We start from the raw sequence: 20747 nt of genomic DNA, 5'->3' as shown, positions 1-20747 counted from the left end.
CTCTAATTTGTGCTCTTGTAGATAACTGAGCATCTTTTGCAAGTTTGCTGTAACTTGCAATAATTGCTGCAAACTTTGCTATTCACAAATCAATACTTCCAGTTTTTATTACAGGACTTATGGGAAAGCATTTGTGAGCACAGTTTGGTTTGATGCTTGATTATCAGTAATTGTCAGCACAGAGGAAGGCCCCCTCCACCCGCCCACCACCACCTCCCGAGCCACTTAAAACCATCCATCCATTCAAACAAATGAAAGTGCTCTTTAGTGAAAATGGGGGAGTAACTGCAGCACAATTAAATTAATTTGGGGAATGTGGTCTTTTAAATGACATTTATTGTGGGAAGTATTTGTGATGGGGGGGGGGGACAGTTGTCTCTCAGTTTCTGACAGAAACATCAATAAACGTGATGGATGATATCAAGAAGTTTTGATCACTTCCAGGCTAGAGGAGAAAAATTGGATTTATTGCTCTGATATTATTGGCATACAGCAGGCTTTTATTGTGAAAGTCTAAACAACACGACACGTCTCCTTCCACCGTCCAGTCTTCACCATCTGTTTCTCATTCTGAGTCCCATGTTTCCTGGTCAGAGGATGCTCACTCTCTCAGCGAGGCCCTGAACGTCGGCGTCCTCCCCGGCCTCCTCGTCGTCAGAGGCCGGCGCCGGAGGAGGCGGCACCAGGTGAGCCGGGTATAGCAGAGTGTGTTCGCGGGCGAACATCTGCCAGCGGCTGTCGTCGCTCTCATGCGTGATGTAACGCTCGCCGAGCTTTGTTTCCAACTCTCGTAGGTCCAACCACGTCTGATAGTCCTGAGGAGGAAGCAGCCAGAGTCAGCAGGCGGAAAAAATTTCAGCCAGAATCATCGAAATTACAACCCCTGGCAAAAATTATGGAATCACCGGCCTCGGAGGATGTTCATTCAGTTGTTTAATTTTGTAGAAAAAAAGCAGATCACAGACATGACACAAAACTAGTCATTTCAAATGGCAACTTTCTGGCTTTAAGAAACACTATAAGAAATCAAGAAAAAAAATTGTGGCAGTCAGTAACGGTTACTTTTTTAGACCAAGCAGAGGGAAAAAAATATGGAATCACTCAATTCTGAGGAAAAAATTATGGAATCATGAAAAACAAAAGAACGCTCCAACACATCACTAGTATTTTGTTGCACCACCTCTGGCTTTTATAACAGCTTGCAGTCTCTGAGGCATGGACTTAATGAGTGACAAACAGTACTCTTCATCAATCTGGCTCCAACTTTCTCTGATTGCTGTTGCCAGATGAGCTTTGCAGGTTGGAGCCTTGTCATGGACCATTTTCTTCAACTTCCACCAAAGATTTTCAATTGGATTAAGATCCGGACTATTTGCAGGCCATAACATTGACCCTATGTGTCTTTTTGCAAGATGCATTATCATCTTGAAAAATGATTTCATCATCCCCAAACATCCTTTCAATTGATGGGATAAGAAAAGTGTCCAAAATATCAACGTAAACTTGTGCATTTATTGATGATGTAATGACAGCCATCTCCCCAGTGCCTTTAACTGACATGCAGCCCCATATCATCAATGACGTGGAAATTTACATGTTCTCTTCAAGCAGTCATCTTTATAAATCTCATTGGAACGGCACCAAACAAAAGTTCCAGCATCATCACCTTGCCCAATGCAGATTCGAGATTCATCACTGAATATGACTTTCATCCAGTCATCCACAGTCCACGATTGCTTTTCCTTAGCCCATTGTAACCTTGTTTTTTTTCTGTTTAGGTGTTAATGATGGCTTTTGTTAGCTTTTCTGTATGTAAATCCCATTTCCTTTAGGCGGTTTCTTATAGTTCGGTCACAGACGTTGACTCCAGTTTCCTCCCATTCGTTCCTCATTTGTTTTGTTGTGCATTTTCGATTTTTGAGACATATTGCTTTAAGTTTTCTGTCTTGACGCTTTGATGTCTTCCTTGGTCTACCAGTATGTTTGCCTTTAACAACCTTCCCATGTTGTTTGTATTTGGTCCAGAGTTTAGACACAGCTGACTGTGAACAACCAACATCTTTTGCAACATTGCGTGATGATTTACCCTCTTTTAAGAGTTTGATAATCCTCTCCTTTGTTTCAATTGACATCTCTCGTGTTGGAGCCATGATTCATGTCAGTCCACTTGGTGCAACAGCTCTCCAAGGTGTGATCACTCCTTTTTAGATGCAGACTAAAAAGGATCTGAGCAGATCTGATTTGATGCAGGTATTAGTTTTGGGGATGAAAATTTACAGGGTGATTCCATAATTTATTCCTCAGAATTGAGTGAGTCCATATTTTTTTCCCTCTGCTTGGTCTAAAAAAGTAACCGTTACTGACTGCCACAATTTTTTTTCTTGATTTCTTATAGTGTTTCTTAAAGCCAGAAAGTTGCCATTTGAAATGACTTTAGTTTTGTGTCATGTCTGTGATCTGCTTTTTTTTCTACAAAATTAAACAACTGAATGAACATCCTCCGAGGCCGGTGATTCCATAATTATTGCCAGGGGTTGTAGAAGGTAAAAAGCTCGTTAAATCTTAATGGTCCATCGTCCAGAGATCGGATCTTATTTGTGTGCAGGCAACCATTCTGGAGTCAAAACAGATTACGTGTGAAATTAAATACAAAAAAAGCATTTTACCTGTTACTACAACACCGTGAGGGCTCATTTCAGTGGGGTCAAAGGTCAAAAAAGGTACTTCTGGTCAATTAAAAATGTTTGCTTGGATCAAATATCAAATCTTTGGGCATGCTGAGTGACTGAAGACTCAGTGGTTACAAACAATTTGTGCAGTGAGTAAATGTTGTAGTTTTGGCAGTTACCATGGCAACAAAGTGTTCAATTAGGATCTTTCAATGGTGAGCACAGCTAACCAAAAAGTTAGCTTCAATAACTACTAATCCGCGACCTGAAAAATTGACTTTTATAACACTAAACCAATAAACCCCTAAAAAATTTAGTGGAAGGTACAGCTAACTGCTAACTTTTAGTACTTACTCAGAACACTGTCGGCTACTGATAAGCCAGTTTCATGTTTTTAGCGCCAAGGCTTCTGAGCAAAATCAAAGGCAATCACAAACCCAAAACAAACAATGAGCCAGGGCTGCTGTCTTTAAGCACTCTGCCCACTGCTGTAAGGAAGTGTCATTTACTTTCCAGGTACAACAACACAGACGTGTGGCAGGAGACATGAGACATGAAAAGACATGAGACATGAAAAGCAAGGCACTTTTCACTCATGGTTTCATTTACAAGCAAAACTAATTTCAGGCAGTTTATCAACATCAATGACAACTCTGTTATTTTTACAAAGTGAAAATATCGCACATATCTTTTAAAGTAATGTGCTAATTCTGAATGTTTGAACGTTAACTGACACACATGCCAAAAGGCATTATGGGAAACGAGTTTAATTTACTTTACTCACTATGCCAGCAGCGGGCTGAAAGTAGCTGAATTAAATTTAGTGGAAGCTAACTGGTCCGCCGGTGGTTTTCAAAGTTAGCTGAAAAGCTAATCCGCTAACAAAAAAGATAGCTTTTCTAATTAGCGAATTAGTGGAACTGTGCCCACCACTGGGACCTTTATACCTTGCAAAGACCATACAGCCGTTCCTGAGGTATATGGCGTAATGTGTGACCAAACAGCACACCTGCTTGCTTATATTTTGCTCATTTTATTCATACTTTATTATTTATGCTACCTGTAAGTAGGCGTGGCTGAGACTTTTGTCCACACTGTAGCGTTTCCTCATCTTCACTTGCAGCAGGTTGTTGATCAGGTCAATAGCTGGAAACACAAACATACAAAGATCATTTTATGGAAAAAAAAAATACATAACTGCAGCATCATTTGTTATTGCACATGTTATATGCAGTGTTGCCACAGTTACTTTGAAAAAGTAATCCAATTACTGATTACTCCTTGAAAAAGTAACTTAGTTATTTTACTGATTACTCAATTATAAAAGTACTTAAGTTAGATTACTAGTTACTTTTTTAGTTACTTTCCCCAGCTGCCGACAACAACCCTCTGCCACCTCTGCACATTTATAAATGTGCTTTATAAATAAACCTGACCTTGACCTTGACCTCAACATGACAATGATATCTGTTTTGCCAAAATTCACTTTATAGTCACCCTTTCTTGACTTCAATGAAAATAAATGCTTGTTTTATAAAAAGTAAAATAAAGACCTCTTTCTTGACCTCATATTTAACTGTTGACAGCACTGTAACAGTAAAACTTGCAATTTCTAACTTACATTGTTTATAAATGTAATTATTAAATTCTTTCTAACATTTTTCTAACATTTAAATTCTCTCTAAACATTTTACTTGTCAAAATTATTATTATAAGTAGTATTAGTAGTTGTAGTAAAAAAAAAGGCTTCAAAACTGGACATTTAATCTAGGGGTGTTGTGGGGGCATATCCCTGCCCCACGCCCCATTCCATCTGGATTCGCCCCTGCTTTGGCGTTTGAGCACAAAGAATGGATAACATTTACGAGGTCTGTTAGAAAAGTATCGGACCGTTTTATTTTTTTCAAAAACCTGATGGATTTGAATCGTGTGCTTGCATGAGCCAACCTTGAACCTTCGTGCGCATGCGTGAATTTTTTCACGCCTGTCGGTTGCGTCATTTGCTTGTAAGCAGCCTTTGTGTGAGGATGGGTGTAGTCTCTCGTCGTTTTTCTTTGCAAGGAAATGGCGGAACGACTGGAGCAGCGCTGCATCAAATTTTGGCAGAAACTGAGTGACAGCCAGGTGGAAACCATTCGGATAATTCAGACGGCTTTCGGTGACAATCCTATGGGCATCACACAGATTAAGGAGCGGTACAACTGGTTTAAAGACAGCTGCACAACGGTGGAGAGCGAGCTGCGCTCTGGTCAGCCATCAACATGCTGAAATGACCGGATCATTTCCAAAGTGATGTGGGAGCGTCGTGTGACTATCCGAGAAATTGTGGAAGAGCACTTTTTCGGCACATTCCACTGTGACAGAAGATTTGGCCATGAAAAGAGTTGCAGCAAAATTCATCGGCACAAAGCTGATGGTGCAGCAAAAGCGCCACTGTGTTGAAGTCTCACAGGACATGCTGTAACATGCCCAGCTCTTCCACCATTCGGAAGATTCAGACGGCTTTCGGTGGCTTTTCAGTCGTGTGACTATCCGAGAAATTGTGGACGAGCTGGGCATGTCACAACATGTCCTGTGAGGCTTCAACGCGGTAGCGCTTTTGCTGCCCCATCAGCTTCATGCCAAAGCCATCGGCATGAATTTCCCTGCAACTCTTTTCATGGCCAAATCTTCTGTCACAGTGGAATGTGCCAAAAAAGTGCTGATGTCCACCTCTTCCACAATTTCTCGGACAGTCACTCGACGGTCCCACATCACCACAGCGTTCACTTTGGAAATGATCCGGTCATTTCAGCATGTTGATGGCCGACCAGAGCGCGGCGCGCTCTCCATCGTTGTGCGGCCGTCAATCTCCAACCTTCCTTTTCTCTCAAAAATTCTTGCAAGGGTAGTTGTAAAACAGCTAACTGATCATCTGCAGAGGAATGGTCTATTTGAAGAGTTTCAGTCAGGTTTTAGAATTCATCATAGTACAGAAACAGCATTAGTGAAGGTTACAAATGATCTTCTTATGGCCTCGGACAGTGGACTCATCTCTGTGCTTGTTCTGTTAGACCTCAGTGCTGCTTTTGATACTGTTGACCATAAAATTTTATTGCAGAGATTGGAGCATGCCATGGGTATTAAAGGCACTGCGCTGCGGTGGTTTGAATCATATTTGTCTAATAGATTACAATTTGTTCATGTAAATGGGGAATCTTCTTCACAGACTAAAGTTAATTATGGAGTTCCACAAGGTTCTGTGCTAGGACCAATTTTATTCACTTTATATATGCTTCCCTTAGGCAGTATTATTAGACGGTATTGCTTAAATTTTCATTGTTACGCAGATGATACCCAGCTTTATCTATCCATGAAGCCAGAGGACACACACCAATTAGCTAAACTGCAGGATTGTCTTACAGACATAAAGACATGGATGACCTCTAATTTCCTGCTTTTAAACTCAGATAAAACTGAAGTTATTGTACTTGGCCCCACAAATCTTAGAAACATGGTGTCTAACCAGATCCTTACTCTGGATGGCATTACCCTGACCTCTAGTAATACTGTGAGAAATCTTGGAGTCATTTTTGATCAGGATATGTCATTCAAAGCGCATATTAAACAAATATGTAGGACTGCTTTTTGCATTTACGCAATATCTCTAAAATCAGAAAGGTCTTGTCTCAGAGTGATGCTGAAAAACTAATTCATGCATTTATTTCCTCTAGGCTGGACTATTGTAATTCATTATTATCAGGTTGTCCTAAAAGTTCCCTAAAAAGCCTTCAGTTAATTCAAAATGCTGCAGCTAGAGTGCTGACGGGGACTAGAAGGAGAGAGCATATCTCACCCATATTGGCCTCTCTTCATTGGCTTCCTGTTAATTCTAGAATAGAATTTAAAATTCTTCTTCTTACTTATAAGGTTTTGAATAATCAGGTCCCATCTTATCTTAGAGACCTCGTAGTACCATATCACCCCAATAGAGCGCTTCGCTCTCAGACTGCAGGCTTACTTGTAGTTCCTAGGGTTTGTAAGAGTAGAATGGGAGGCAGAGCCTTCAGCTTTCAGGCTCCTCTCCTGTGGAACCAGCTCCCAATTCAGATCAGGGAGACAGACACCCTCTCTACTTTTAAGATTAGGCTTAAAACTTTCCTTTTTGCTAAAGCTTATAGTTAGGGCTGGATCAGGTGACCCTGAACCATCCCTTAGTTATGCTGCTATAGACGTAGACTGCTGGGGGGTTCCCATGATGCACTGTTTCTTTCTCTTTTTGCTCTGTATGCACCACTCTGCATTTAATCATTAGTGATCGATCTCTGCTCCCCTCCACAGCATGTCTTTTTCCTGGTTCGCTCCCTCAGCCCCAACCAGTCCCAGCAGAAGACTGCCCCTCCCTGAGCCTGGTTCTGCTGGAGGTTTCTTCCTGTTAAAAGGGAGTTTTTCCTTCCCACTGTAGCCAAGTGCTTGCTCACAGGGGGTCGTTTTGACCGTTGGGGTTTTACATCATTATTGTATGGCCTTGCCTTACAATATAAAGCGCCTTGGGGCAACTGTTTGTTGTGATTTGGCGCTATATAAAAAAAAATTGATTGATTGATTGAGATTACTTGTTACTAAAAAAAGTGGTTAGATTAGAGTAACCGGCATCACTGGTTATATGCATTTAAAAGTAGTCCTGCCAACACGTCCCACAAAACATGGTTGTTTAAATAGGAAAAGCAAATCCTAAAAAACTGTTACAGGTAATTGTATATGATTTTTTACCATGTAAATGCCTATGTTTTGTGGGGCTGTGGCTGACATAACTAGATTTAAGCAAACATAGCAGTTCATTTTTAGAGTGCAATTTGTCAAAGACACATTCCTACAATAATAGTATGTTTTTATGTAACTGACTGCACGAGAGAGCCCCTCGCTTTCTTAATGGCCTTTCCTGCCTCATCAGTTAAATTCATTTCTCTTCCTTATAGGTTCTGCTCCTATAGGTTTATATATATATATATATATATATATATATATTGCCAGTTCAAGGTTGGACTCCCTTTTGCATTCAGAAATGTGTCAACTGCCTTAATCATCCCCTGGCAGCTATAATGACAGCAGACGGAGGATAGAGAAGTGCACTCCATCCATGCATGTATCAGTCACACTTACTTGAGCGTATGATATATTTAACAAAATGTAGCTGATTTTCATCTCATTTGAACTGGAGAATCAAAATGATTTGTCTGATGTCAGATGAGTTTGAGTTTGAGGTTAATCAGGTTTCACAAAGACCCTGTAAGAACAAAGGATTTGATACTGAAATTTATCACTGCCTGGAGAGAATGTGTTCTCTTTGCTGGCTGCACAACAAATTTCCCCAACGGGGATAATAAGGACACCTTGATACCTTGGTTACCATAGGTTGTTTTTTTTTTAATCTGTGTATATCAGCTGTATCCTTTCATATCCCTGCCCAAACTGACCCCCCCCCCCCACACACACACACAAAATCCCAAAAACAAAACAAAAATACATTAATACTGAGTCAACATGAATTATACACCAACTTTAAATTTTAAAAGCAGAGCTGCCAATATTCCATTCTCCCAAATCCTAGTGCGGTGGTGCAGTTAGGCCAGCTACACACGCTTCGGGGAATATCTCAGAATTTATCAACCAAAGTGATTAAACAAACACTAAACCACGCTGTGATATAAAGTCATAGTTTATATCATTTCAGCCTTTAAAAATAATGAAAAGCTACTAAATAAATATGAACAAATGCAACAATGACATGACTGTGCCTGTTTGTGTGTATATATATATATATATATATATATATATATATATATATATATATATATATATATATATATATATATATCACACACACACATGCTTTGAAATGGTGTTTGCCTTGTGAGATTATGAAAAGTACATTGAAAAGTACATTTTGACTATGAAGTCTCTTATTAAGTATCCTTAAAATGCTGTCTATGGGAATGGTTTATGGAAATTAGCACCCTAATTTGCATGTCTGGACACAGCAATGTGTGTGTTTCCACAATATATGAACATAGTGAATATAAAGTCTATAATAAAGCATTGTGAATGAAAGACTTCTAGAGGAAAAAAACCTTCAACCTCATCAATATGCAAATATATGCACCAAACAACTTTAAAATTTGATTAGCTCATACATTCCCCTGGTGTATCTATGATGTTAGTATTCGGTCTCCATCATGTATCATTAATAAGTTGACAGATCACATCTGGGAGCACACCCAGTGCAGCATCCATCACACTATGCAACCACCTTTGGTCCTGGATGGCAACCACCCAGGCACACAACCGGTCCAGGAATCATATAAATTACTTTATCATAATTGCTATGCAGACATATGCACCCAGCACACCTAAAAATGCAGTCAGCTCATCTTTTCCTCAGGAGGTGCTTACAGTGTAAGTCTGTCGACTGTGTACGGTTATTAGCTACGCGTCCACATATCCTGCGTAATACTGACACATTCATGGACATAAACTCTGAAACTTTCTTGTTCTGTCTTTACCATCACTGGAGATCTGTTTCCAGGGGTTGGGAGGGTACATGAAGGCCGCGTTGTGGATCTGGTCATTGATGTCTTCGTCCTCATTAAACGGGAATGTTCCACTAAGGCTGACGTACATAATAACGCCCACTGACCACATGTCCAAAGAGCGGTTATAGCCCTGGTTCAGCAGAACCTCCGGGGCCAAATAGGCCGGCGTGCCGACCACCGAGCGGCGGAAAGACTTTTCGCCGATGATACGAGCAAAGCCAAAGTCACACAGCTTCACCTAGCAAGATCAAAAAGGAGACATGATGGTGTTGGACACGGAGTAAACATACATGAGGCATCTTGAAATAACCGGGGATGGTGAAACAGAACTCAGGTGTGTTTGTACCTGTGGAAATGGGTCAGCAGAGGCGAGCAGCACATTCTCAGGTTTCAGATCACAGTGAACAATGTTCTTAAAGTGCAGATGTCTCAGAGCTGCGAGAATCTACACAAATAGACAAAAACACAGGAAATGGCTTAGACTGAAACAGTAAACCACACAAACCAATAGTAACGTGTGTGTGTGTGTGTGTGTGTGTGTGTGTGTGTGTGTGTGTGTGTGTGTGTGTGTGTGTGTGTGTGTGTGTGTGTGTGTGTGTGTGTGTTTCTCTGTGTGTCTGTGTATAAATGATGTATTAGATATTTGCTACAGTGAGCGACGCAAAACCAACGGATCCTCCACTGATAAACAACACCAGGGTGAGGCTTAATGAGGCTCTAGCCCCGCCTCACTCACCTTTGCCCCTCCCAGATTTTCTGCAGTACCATCAAACACCACAAAACTGACATTTGCCTTTCAGCGTTTTGGTTTTAGCCTCAGTTTTTGACATTGTCTTTCTGATCTAGTCTTATAGCACCCCCAGTGTCCATAGTAGTTATGTGATCTTGTTTGTGCAATACACTGTAATCAACTGAGAAAGTTAAAAACACAAGATAAATGATAAATGAAAGTGTGAAAAACTACCTCAATCCTGACTGTAGCATTTGTTGTGTAGTTGTTGTTGTTGTTTTTAATATTCTGCCTGTAATTTTCCTCAAATTTTTGTTTGTTTTGTGACAAGGATAACTGTTCTAATTTTTAAACAACTGCTGATGTTACTTTATTATGTTATGTATCTTATGTGTGAATTAACAACATTAAAAAGAAGATGCCAGGAAAGAGCACTACAGATGCAATGTTTTTGCTGTGAAAATGCTACTGGAGAAGTATAGAGGAGGTCAGAAGGAGCAGCACTGCATATTTGTGGATTTAGAAGAAGCTCACGACAGCTTGCTGAGAGAGAAGTTGTGGTATTGTGTGAAGAAGTTGAGGGTGGCAGAAAAGTATGTGAAGATGGTACAGGATACAGTTTGTATGAGGACAGTGGGGAAGCAGTGAGATGTGTGTGGTAGGAATGGTGGACAGGTTGAAGGTGGAGGTGCGAATGCATTAAGTATCAGCTCCGAGCCCTTTATTGTTTGCAAATGTGATGAACAGGTTGACAGAGATGATCTCCGTGGACTATGATATTTACGTTTGACATTGTGATCTGGAGTGAGAGTAGGGAGCAGATTGAGGGCAGTGTGGCGAGGGGCAGGTATGCTCTGGAGAGAAAAGGAATGAAAATCAGTAGCAGAATGATGGGGTAGAAGTGTGTGAGTTAAAGGGCAGGTGGTGTAATGGTGCCGAGGCAAGCACTGGATGTGGCAAACGTGGATGACTTTAAATACCTGGGGTCAACTGTCCAAAGTAAAGTGGAGTGTGGCAGAGAGGTGAAGAAGAGACCGCAGGCAGAGTGGAGCAGCAGGAGTGATTTGGTATGGAAAGATATCTGCAAGAGTCAAATGAAAAGTTGTTGTGTTTTTAATGTGGTAGTGAGACCAGCTATGTTGTGTGGCTTGGAGGTGTTGGGGGTGCTGACCAAAACACAGGAGTTCGTTGGAGGTGCTGTGGTTTTTGGAGAAGGCGAGTGAGAAGGATGGACAGGATTAGGCAAGAGCATCTCAGAGGGACAGCACAGGGAGGACGGTTTAGAGGCGAAGTGAGAGAGGCAAGATGGAGATGGTTGGGGCATGTAGTGCAGCAGATAACTGAAACAATCCTTCAAGTGGTGGTACAAGCACCAAATTGAGCACAAATACTCCTTAGACATTACTCTTCTGGAAAAAAAAAAAACGAATGGCCACTTGAATTTTCAATAGGCAGCCACGTAGGGGTCAATTGTAGAATTACACAGGGGTCAAAATTAAAAGATGCTCCAAACATATTGAAAACTATACCACATTATTTGTCTGATCATAAATATTCCTAAAAGGTATAGTTTGGACCAGAGCCGGCCCAAGGCATACGCCAACTACGCGATTGCTTAGGGCCTCCACGCCACCAGGGGGCCCTGAGAGCACCGAGACATTGTGATAAAAAAGTAAATATATACATGAAATTAAAATAATATTGAATAATTTAAACGAAATTGTATTACACCCGAAAAAATAAATTAATTTTGACAAAAGTTTGCATGTCCAATATTACAATTTTTGTTCGTTTAGTGTAAAGTGCTTTAGGTGTCTTAAAGTCAGAGGCGATTGCTCTAAGACTGCAAGGGAAGCTCAGCTTCCCCTAAAATGTCAAAAAAATAAGTGATCAAATATATACTGTTGTGTGTACATGTCATTGACTAAATATGCGCTACAACGCGCTCAACTTTTGTTCAGAATCAGCTTCTTATCACTGGTAATGACGCAGCTTTCCTCTCACTCAAACCCGCAGCTTCACAGTGCTTTAAACAGTGTGGACGCTGACTTCAATAGCGACACAAAGACTGCAGCGAAACGAGACGAGTCATTGGATAAATGCTGGGCTTTGTCCCGCCCATCGGACGCTCAGTGTGGGAGCATTTTCATTCTGTTCTGAGTTGAACCGGAGACTTTCCTAATCTTCTTTGCGGTATTTTCTTTGTTAAAACCGACTAGCGACAAATCGAGCTTCTATTTCTGGTGGGGGGTTTTTTTTGTAGCTTCTTGTGTTTGGAGACTGACTTCTATCGCAGTTTCTGTCCCTACCGAGCAGCGGGTGCTGCTGAGCTACTCCACCGTCACAAAACACTCACAGGCGGACAAACTTCACACTAGCCTCGAGCCATTCCCAGCTAGCGAGCTAGCTAGGTAGCAAGCTGCACATAATGGCAGACAATTTGAATGTTGTGGACCGGATTTTGGCGAAGCCATTTGATAGTCTTCCTTACGAAGAAAAACTTTAAGTTAAACAGCAGGGCAGATCAACTCCTCAGATTAATTTGGTGCAAAAGGTGGGGAAAAGTAGCTCAGCTCTCTATGGTTTGCAGGCCAAAGTTAAAGCAATAGCCCCCAGTGCAATGTTTGTGCATTGCTATGCACACACATTGCTGTTATGTTGTGGATTTCTATGTTCATTTTGGAGATTATTTAAGTATTGTATTTATTATTTAAGTATTTAATTTTGATAACAACTTTATTTTTCTGTAAGATAATGTGAATGTTATTTGATTCTATTTTGTATTTGGATATTGAACATTTTGCACACCATTGCACATCTGAAAGAAATTAAACTATTTAACGTGTTTACTATAAATGCAGTCTCCTGCCTGCTGATGTTACTTTCAAATAGTTAAATTAATGAGCCATACTTATACATCACTCTGTATGTAGAAGTTAATTAGAACATATTTATGAGTTTGCTACCCCTTTAAGGTTAAAAACAAGACACCTGTATGATGTAAGATAATTACAAATAATGCTAATGATTGTGGGTATGTTACATAACAGTGTAGCCTATGGAATAATGAGGCATCTGGTGCTGAGGTGATGGTAGGGGGGCCCCCAAATGAAATTCTGCTTAAGGCCCCATAAAGGCTTGGGCCGGCCCTGGTTTGGACTATGTGTGACTGAATGTTCTGGAGTTATGGGATATAAACATTAAGATTGGTGACAAAGGTCAATTTCAGTTTGTACAGGGGTCAAAAGTTATAGTTGCTTCAATTTTGGTTGTGGTACAAATTATTGGTTGAGCTAATAGGATTAATAAATGGAATAGTTTTGACTGTGATGAATGTTTGGTCTCTAAAGTAAAAGTCAAACAAGGTCAACGTCCATTGGATTCTATGACATGTGACATATGTTACCCCATGATGTGATAACTAAGCATGACACATGGTGCAAACTATTCCTTTTTAAAACCCTATTAACTAAATCAATAATCTGCATCACATTTTACCAAATGTAGAGCAACTTTAACTTTTTGCCCCTGTACAAACTGAAATGAACCTTTATCACATTTTTGCTGTTTTTACTCCATAACTCCTGATCATTCAGTCATAGATAGTCCAAACTATACCTTTTTGGAATCTTTATGATCAGACAAATAATGTGGTATAGTTTTTAATATGTTTGGAGCATCTTTTAATTTTGACCCCTGTGTAATTCTACAATTGACCCCTATGTGGCCGCCTAGTGAAAATTCAAGTGGCCAATTGTTTTTTTTTCTAAAGAGTAATGTCTAAGAGTTCTTGTGCTGAATTTGGTGCTTGTATCACTATTTGCAGGATTCCTCTGTAAATATTCTGTTATCTGCTGCACTAATGTGCAGAGGAGGGATGTGAGTGCAGTGTGATGAAAGGGAGGCCAAAGATGAAGTTTATGGATTTGGTGAGGGAGGACATGCAGGTGGGTGGTGTGACAGAAGATGCAGAGGACACAGATAAACTGCTGTTGTTACCCATAACCAGAGCAGTCAAAAGAAGAAGAGCTGGCAGCTACTTGAAATGTACTTCAAAATGCTTACTTGTACACTTAGTAGGACATTCCATCAGTAAAATCCCCACTGAGAAGAAGTATGTGGAGCCGCCCCTGGCTGCTGGACATACACACCTGTGTGATGAAGAACTTGGTGAGCCTCTCGGGCAGCCTGCCTTTCTCGCTCGAGAGGATCATCTCCAGCATGTCGCCGTGCAGCTTCTCCATCACCACAAACACTTTCTCTGGGGTCTCGAACATACACTCCAGGTTTACAATGCCGAGGTGACGCAAACTCTGAGAGGAACGGAAACCAAGGGAGGGACTGTGTTAAACATGTGGACACGGGGAAGAAGAAGTGCTGAAGAGAGGAGATGCAGAGAACATGACAGAGTGCAGAGTGAGCCGCAAAGCAGACAGACAGTCAGCAAAATACAGTAAACCATCAACTATGAAACAGAAAGCAGAACGTAAAACTGATTATGGCTTCATTAGAGTGAAAAATGTTATTTAGGGAACAACAGCTCATATTTCTTGTTGGCTCGGTGCAACTGTGCCACAGTGAATAACTGAGGGACAAAAACAGGCAGCCGTCTGTATCTCTGTCTCCACCTGCTGGTCAACTGGAGCCGTGCAGGATGTGGCTCTTAACGGACTAATCTGTCCGTCTGTCTGTTTCTGAGCAGCATATCTCCAAAACACATGAACATAGAGCTTTGGTCAGTGAAGGTGATTACATTATGAACCAGATAATATATAAATAATATTTTTAGAATGTGTCCCAGACAGACAGACAGGCCGATGTAAAACATTTGTAATGTATTATCATGAAAATGTTGTCTAGTAAATCATTATTATCATTATGGGAGATGATGATTAAGCATTAGGCTTGAGACCAGAGGATCCTCGGTTCAAACCCCAGCCACATCGGAAAATCACTGAGGGCACTTGGGGAAGGTCCTTAATCCCCAAGTTGCTCTCGGTGTGTAGTGAGCGCCTTGTATGGCAGCACCCTGACATCTGTGTGTGAATGTGTATGTGAGGCATCACTGTAAAGCGTTATGAGCTTCTGATTCAGAGGGAAAAGTGCTATATAAATGCAGTAATTAACCATTATTATTAGATAGGCAGCAAATGTGATATAAATCTATTTTAATCATGTTAAATTTTAAGACTGATAGTAAGTCCCTTCAGCTGTGCCCTCGTTTGCACTCGAGGTCATCACAGCAAATCCAAGGTGGAGCTGCATGTTGAATTGAATAGAACAGAATAGAACTTTATTGTCATTCTATTGGCACAAGTTTTACAGCGGATGCCCTTCCTGACGCAACTCCACATTACATGGAGAAATGTGGCAGGGATGGGATTTGAACCGGGAACCTTCCGTACTGATACCAAGTGCATTAAGCACTTGGCCATGTTTTTTGTCCAAAAATCAGTTGCTAATGATGCGTCCTTTTTGACCAATACGAACTGCACTGGAATGTCCCCTACCTGTAAACGATTCTGCTTTCAGTTTTTGTGGTCCTGTGCTTATTTTAGAAAAGGGATATTTACAGTCTCGTGAAACGTACCAACTCCTGCTCAGTTCCGGTGCTTATAAATGCTGGAACATATCACATTTTGTTGGTTACAGAGCTTTTTATCACCGCGCTCCAGCTCTGTGGAATGATCTGCCTGCACAAATACGACAGTCGGACTCTGTGGAGACTTTTAAAGCCAGGTTGAAGATACATCTCTTCTCCCTGTTTTATCATTAGTATTTTATTGTGTGTCTTTTTTTGTATACGTTTTATTTATTTTACTACTTTTAATTTTTTATGGTTAAATTTTTTATTGTATTTTAATCTTATTTCATTTTATTCTGCTTTTAAATGCTTGTGAAGCGCCTTGAGGCAATTACTCGTGATTTGGCGCTATATAAATTAATAAATTATTATATATTATTATTATTATTTTGTTACACCTGCACATGGTATGGTATGTCTGGGTGTTATTTTCCGTTTATCTGTTTGTCTATCCATTTTTTGAGCAAATTAACTCTAAAAGATCAGGTCTAATTTAGGCCAAATTTGGTGGATTAATTAAGGGTCAGCCAAGGACAAGGTCATTTGAATTCCTGGATAGAACAGATTAATTCACAGGAAATTGTGCATGAGCCAGTGTTAGTAAGGGTAATGAGAACTGTCCTGAACAAACGCGCAAATCAAGCAAATGAATGCCTGGCTGGTCATACGTTCCATGTGTGCAAAGCTTCTGATTACTGCATCACATCCCCTGCGTGTTTACCTGCAGTATGGCCACCTCGTTTCGCAGCTGGCTCTCCTGTTTGGTGGGAAAACGAAGTTTATCGATTACTTTGACGGCGACGTCCCTACCCGTCATTCGATGCTTTCCTGAAAAAAAAAAAAAACAAGTGACACATCCATGTGAAGACGGCATATACATTCTAGATGACATAATGTAAGCTTTAGCATAAAAACTCTGCAGATACTCAAGGTTAAGTGATATTTTGAGAGCTTTTCTAACAAACCTGATGTTTTATTATTCATAGTAGCTGTAGCAGTAGTAATAGTTGTAAATGTTTTCATTCCCTGAAAGCACCTTGACCAATTAATACGTCCACCAAGGACGTAATAAACTCATTGGCGTTTATTTATTTATTTGTCTGTCTGTCTGTTAGCAGGATTAGATCAAAACTACCACATGGATTTTGATGAAACTTTCACCACAGATAGATATTCGGCCATGGAAGACTCCATTAAATTTTGGAGGTCATCCGGATGCAGGATCAAAAATTCCCTTCATATAGGCTTTGAAGGATTACATCATAACTACTTCATGGATTCTCACCAGTTTTGCACCACAGATAGATATTAGGGCAGGGAAGACTGCACTGAATTTTGGAGGTGATCTGGATCCAGATTCTGGATCAAGATTTCACTTTATATAGGTTTGAAGAATACATCAAAACTACTCATGGATTCTAACAAAATTTGCACCACAGACAGATATTAGGGCAGGGAAGACACCACTGACATGTTGGAGTGATCATCAGTATCTGGAATGGCAGACATCCGAAATTTTGGATTGCCTTTTTTCCTAATGTGTTTGTCTTGGCTGATATGAAAAGGCAAAATAAAGCTCAAATTGGATCAAGTGTCAAAGTGTATACCTCCGTACACCACTCCGAACTGTCCAGATCCCAGGACTTCATCTGCAAAGATTTGGTAGACGCTACCAATATCCTGAAGGAAAAGATTCAGGGCACAGACTTCAATCCTCAGTGCCGTCAATATTAATACATTTATTATTCACATTGAGCTCAAAGGTGAACTAACAGACCTACCACATTCTCCTGGATTTGACTGTTGGATACAGAAATGCTGACTGAGGCTTGTCCTGAAATACAGCAAGATGGACAAGTCTCAACATTATCCAGTTTGGAAATGCTACAATTCCAGGAATTTCTTTAGCCCTGTTCTCCCTTTCATGGTTATGCTTCTTGGAAGGTCATGGTTTGAAACCTCGTCCGTAATTTGGAAAACCTTAAGAGGGTTCGGGAGGGTGTTGGTTATAAAAGGGGACATTCCACATCATTGTGCCCTCGTCTTCTTTTAACTGTGGGGGGATTTTCAATGTGTTTGAAAATTCCTTTTCTCTCTTGGGATCGTTGGCAAACTTAGGTAATCCCTTGGATTTCTGTGGCTCCTGTCATGTTATCATACATACCGTGACTTCCCCAGGAGGTTTTCTGGATGCATCAAATTGGTGCTACTGCAGGCATGCTACAGTTGTTTATGCACATTATGCTGGTTTTACTTGCGTTACATCGCGCTTCTGTCATGTCTTTGTCACAGTTTTGTTCCGTCCTCCACACGTGTTTGTTCCAGTGCACGTTGGAATGGGTGAAGGGGTAGGGGAGGGTGTTGCAACAGGAAATGTGTGTGTAGGTACAGAACTACGACACTAATCATTTTTGGACTAAAAGAAAGAATGCGTTAGGTGCTCTACAATTTATGCTTGTAAGCCACATAAAGAAGCAGCTATTTGACCACCAGTTTAAACCTGTGTTGTGTTGTGCCTCAGCTATTTTTGTGTTATTATTATTTTGTTTTGTGTTTTTGTACACTGCAAAAATTGATATCTAAGAAAGTAAAAAAGACTTGTTTAAAGAAAATTTGACTTAATTTTTGTCTAAATAGAAAAATAATCTTGTCAAGCATTTTTTTACATAAGAAAAAAAATCTTATTTTGGAAAAATGTCTCAATTTTTCTTAAGCTTTTCCAGCTAATATCAAGCTGTATTTAACCAGTAACAAGGAAAGGCAATGAAGTTCAAATCATCCAAGCAAAAGAACAAGATTGTTTTCCTTATTTTAAGACAGAGGCTAATCTTATTTTAAAATAAGAATTTAGTCTAGTTTTAAGGCACATTTTCATTATTCAGTGCCAAGATATTTGGTAGTTTTGAGAATTCTTTTTCTTACCCTATTGGCAGATTTTATTTTGCTTAATACAAGACAGTTTGGCTAGATTTTGGAATATTTAGCTTATTTTTAGACGGACAGTTTTTGCAGTGTATCTGCAATAGGGAATGGGGCAGTGCTGTTAAAAGGGGTGCCGTCAGGGATTTTGGGCCCCATGAAAAGAAATCTTACTAGGCCAGCTCTGACATCCATCCAAACTAGGCCTGTTGCCTATTTGCTACATAGCGGCACGTAGTGCTAAAACTGAAACGCACTGCTGCAGAGCGACTGGAAAAGGAAGCATTGACTTGAGTGGTGTCTATCAGCTCTGTACACGTATTACAGACGCAATGGATCACAGAAGAAATGCAAACATAGTATGTGGGAAACCGGACCTATGTGAGTTTGGGATGTTCCATCATCAATCTGTGTGCTCTGTTACACTGACAGCCAACTGTGTTCTTCACAAACCCATTTGTGATGGCTATAGACTGTGACCTTCCAGGAGTTGCATATCCATAATAGTGAGAATGCGGCTTTAATCATATAGAAGTAGGCATTATGCAATCAACTTAACATCTCACAATCACTAGTGCTTATGATGTGTGCCAGTCAGATGTTGCAGCTAGTCCGTAGCACTTGTTTGACAGATGTCTCTCTTCTTTATCTTCTGTCTGAATAGAATTAACCTAATGTACGAGGGGCGATTGAGAAGTTTTGAGCCTGATTCAGAAAAAAGTAGGGTGTGGTTCTCCATCTTTTGTACTCTGAGACACCGACATTTCTCAAACGCGTGACGTATGACTCACTGGGTGCAATGTACAAAGATGGAGAACAGTGTTCTACTTTTTCTGGGTCAGACTCAAAACATCTCAATCGCTCCTCATACCAAAGGCAGTCAAACTGATGCTCGAGCTAAGATCATCTTACTATGAGGTGTATTCCCCTCAGCTGGTGGCGCATCCTGGAAGATGACTGGCATGAGGGCCTGGCGGATGGCGCTCTCCCATGCCTTGGCCACTTCACGCCCAATGCCACTGTTGGGTGCCACTTGGCTGGGTGACGGAGGGGTGGGAGGGAGACCCTGAGGGTTACTAGGTGACACAGAGGGAACAGAGTTGGGGTCCTCCCCGACAAAGTAGCACATAGTTCCTGTGATGAGCTCAAAACAGTGGGGATTTGTGCCAGATGGGACAAAAGTGAAGTTTCCAGCAGGTCGGACTTCCAGGATCTCAGATAGAGGGATCTCCTGCACGAGGACGGACAAATGGTGGCTCAATGAAAGAGTTTGTGAAATTGCAAACATATATATATATATATATATATATATATATTTATTTTTCCTGAAAGCTGCAAACCATGCTTACCTTATAGTATTTATTGGTGGTGTTGTTCTGGAAAAGGATGATGCACTTACAGTCCAAACGCCAATAGTGCCTCTTTCGCTATTTGTGGGCAGAGCAAGGTGGGGTGAGGCAGGGCAACAAAGGTGGGGCAGGGCAGAGGTGGTGGGATGGAGAAAGAACACAGGGTGAGGGGCGGAGTACATAACAATATAAAGCTCATGGGCCAAGATGGATGTACTTTGTGTTTGGAGGTGACACTGAGGAATGATTCGCAAGAAGAGAATAAGAGGAGGAGGAAGAGGAGGAGGAGCATACATTGCAAGATCTGAAAAATCAGGAGGTGGAGACAAGGAGAAAATAAAAAGAAAGCAAAAGGTGTTAGTGTCATCGGAGAGGGGGGGAAAGCAATTAAAGGTGGCAGCAAATGTTATTTAAGGTCAAATACAGTGAGGAAAATAAGTATTTGAACACCCTGCGATTTTGCAAGTTCTCCCACTTAGAAATCATGGAGGGGTCCGAAATTTTCATCTTAGGTGCATGTCCACTGTGAGAGACATAACCTAAAAAAAATCTGGAAATCACAATGTATGATTTTTTTTAATAATTTATTTGTATGTTACTGCTGAAAATAAGTATTTGAACACCTGTGAAAATCAATGTAAATATTTGGTACAGTAGCCTTTGTTTGCAGTTACAGAGGTCAAACGTTTCCTGTAGTTGTTCACCAGGTTTGCACACACTGCAGCAGGAATTTTGGTCCACTCCTCCATACAGATCTTCTCTAGATCTTTCAGGTTTGGAGTTTCAGCTCCCTGCAAAGATTTTCTATTGAGTTCAGGTCTGGAGACTGGCCAGGCCACTCAAGGACCTTGAAATGCTTCTTATGGAGCCCCTCCTTAGTTGCCCTGGCTGTGTGTTTGGGGTCATTGTCATGCTGGTAGACCC

At 40.7% G+C, this 20747-nt stretch overlaps 1 protein-coding gene across 4 annotated transcripts in view; it reads right to left on the bottom strand.

The window, feature by feature from the left end:
- Positions 1-446: 446 nt before the first annotated feature.
- The window catches only part of prkd2 (protein kinase D2), a 187509-nt gene continuing 167208 nt past the window's right edge, over positions 447-20747 (bottom strand). For 3 of the 4 annotated variants that reach the window (XM_034169259.1, XM_034169257.1, XM_034169260.1), the window contains 10 exons: positions 19824-19901; positions 19387-19705; positions 17337-17389; positions 17163-17235; positions 16277-16383; positions 14123-14284; positions 9588-9686; positions 9212-9479; positions 3730-3815; positions 591-815 (listed from right to left, as the gene is read on the bottom strand). In XM_034169259.1, coding sequence (XP_034025150.1) covers positions 591-815; positions 3730-3815; positions 9212-9479; positions 9588-9686; positions 14123-14284; positions 16277-16383; positions 17163-17235; positions 17337-17389; positions 19387-19705; positions 19824-19901 — 1470 coding nt within the window. Of the gene's footprint in view, positions 816-3729; positions 3816-9211; positions 9480-9587; positions 9687-14122; positions 14285-16276; positions 16384-17162; positions 17236-17336; positions 17390-19386; positions 19706-19823; positions 19902-20747 lie in introns of all 4 variants that reach the window. The other variant, XM_034169256.1, reaches the window with a different exon arrangement.

The sequence above is a fragment of the Thalassophryne amazonica genome, chromosome 4 (assembly GCF_902500255.1).
Source record: "Thalassophryne amazonica chromosome 4, fThaAma1.1, whole genome shotgun sequence".
Classification (NCBI taxonomy): domain Eukaryota; kingdom Metazoa; phylum Chordata; class Actinopteri; order Batrachoidiformes; family Batrachoididae; genus Thalassophryne; species Thalassophryne amazonica.
The sequence above is the reverse complement of the archived record's forward strand: the minus strand, read 5'-3'. Positions and strand labels throughout refer to the sequence as shown.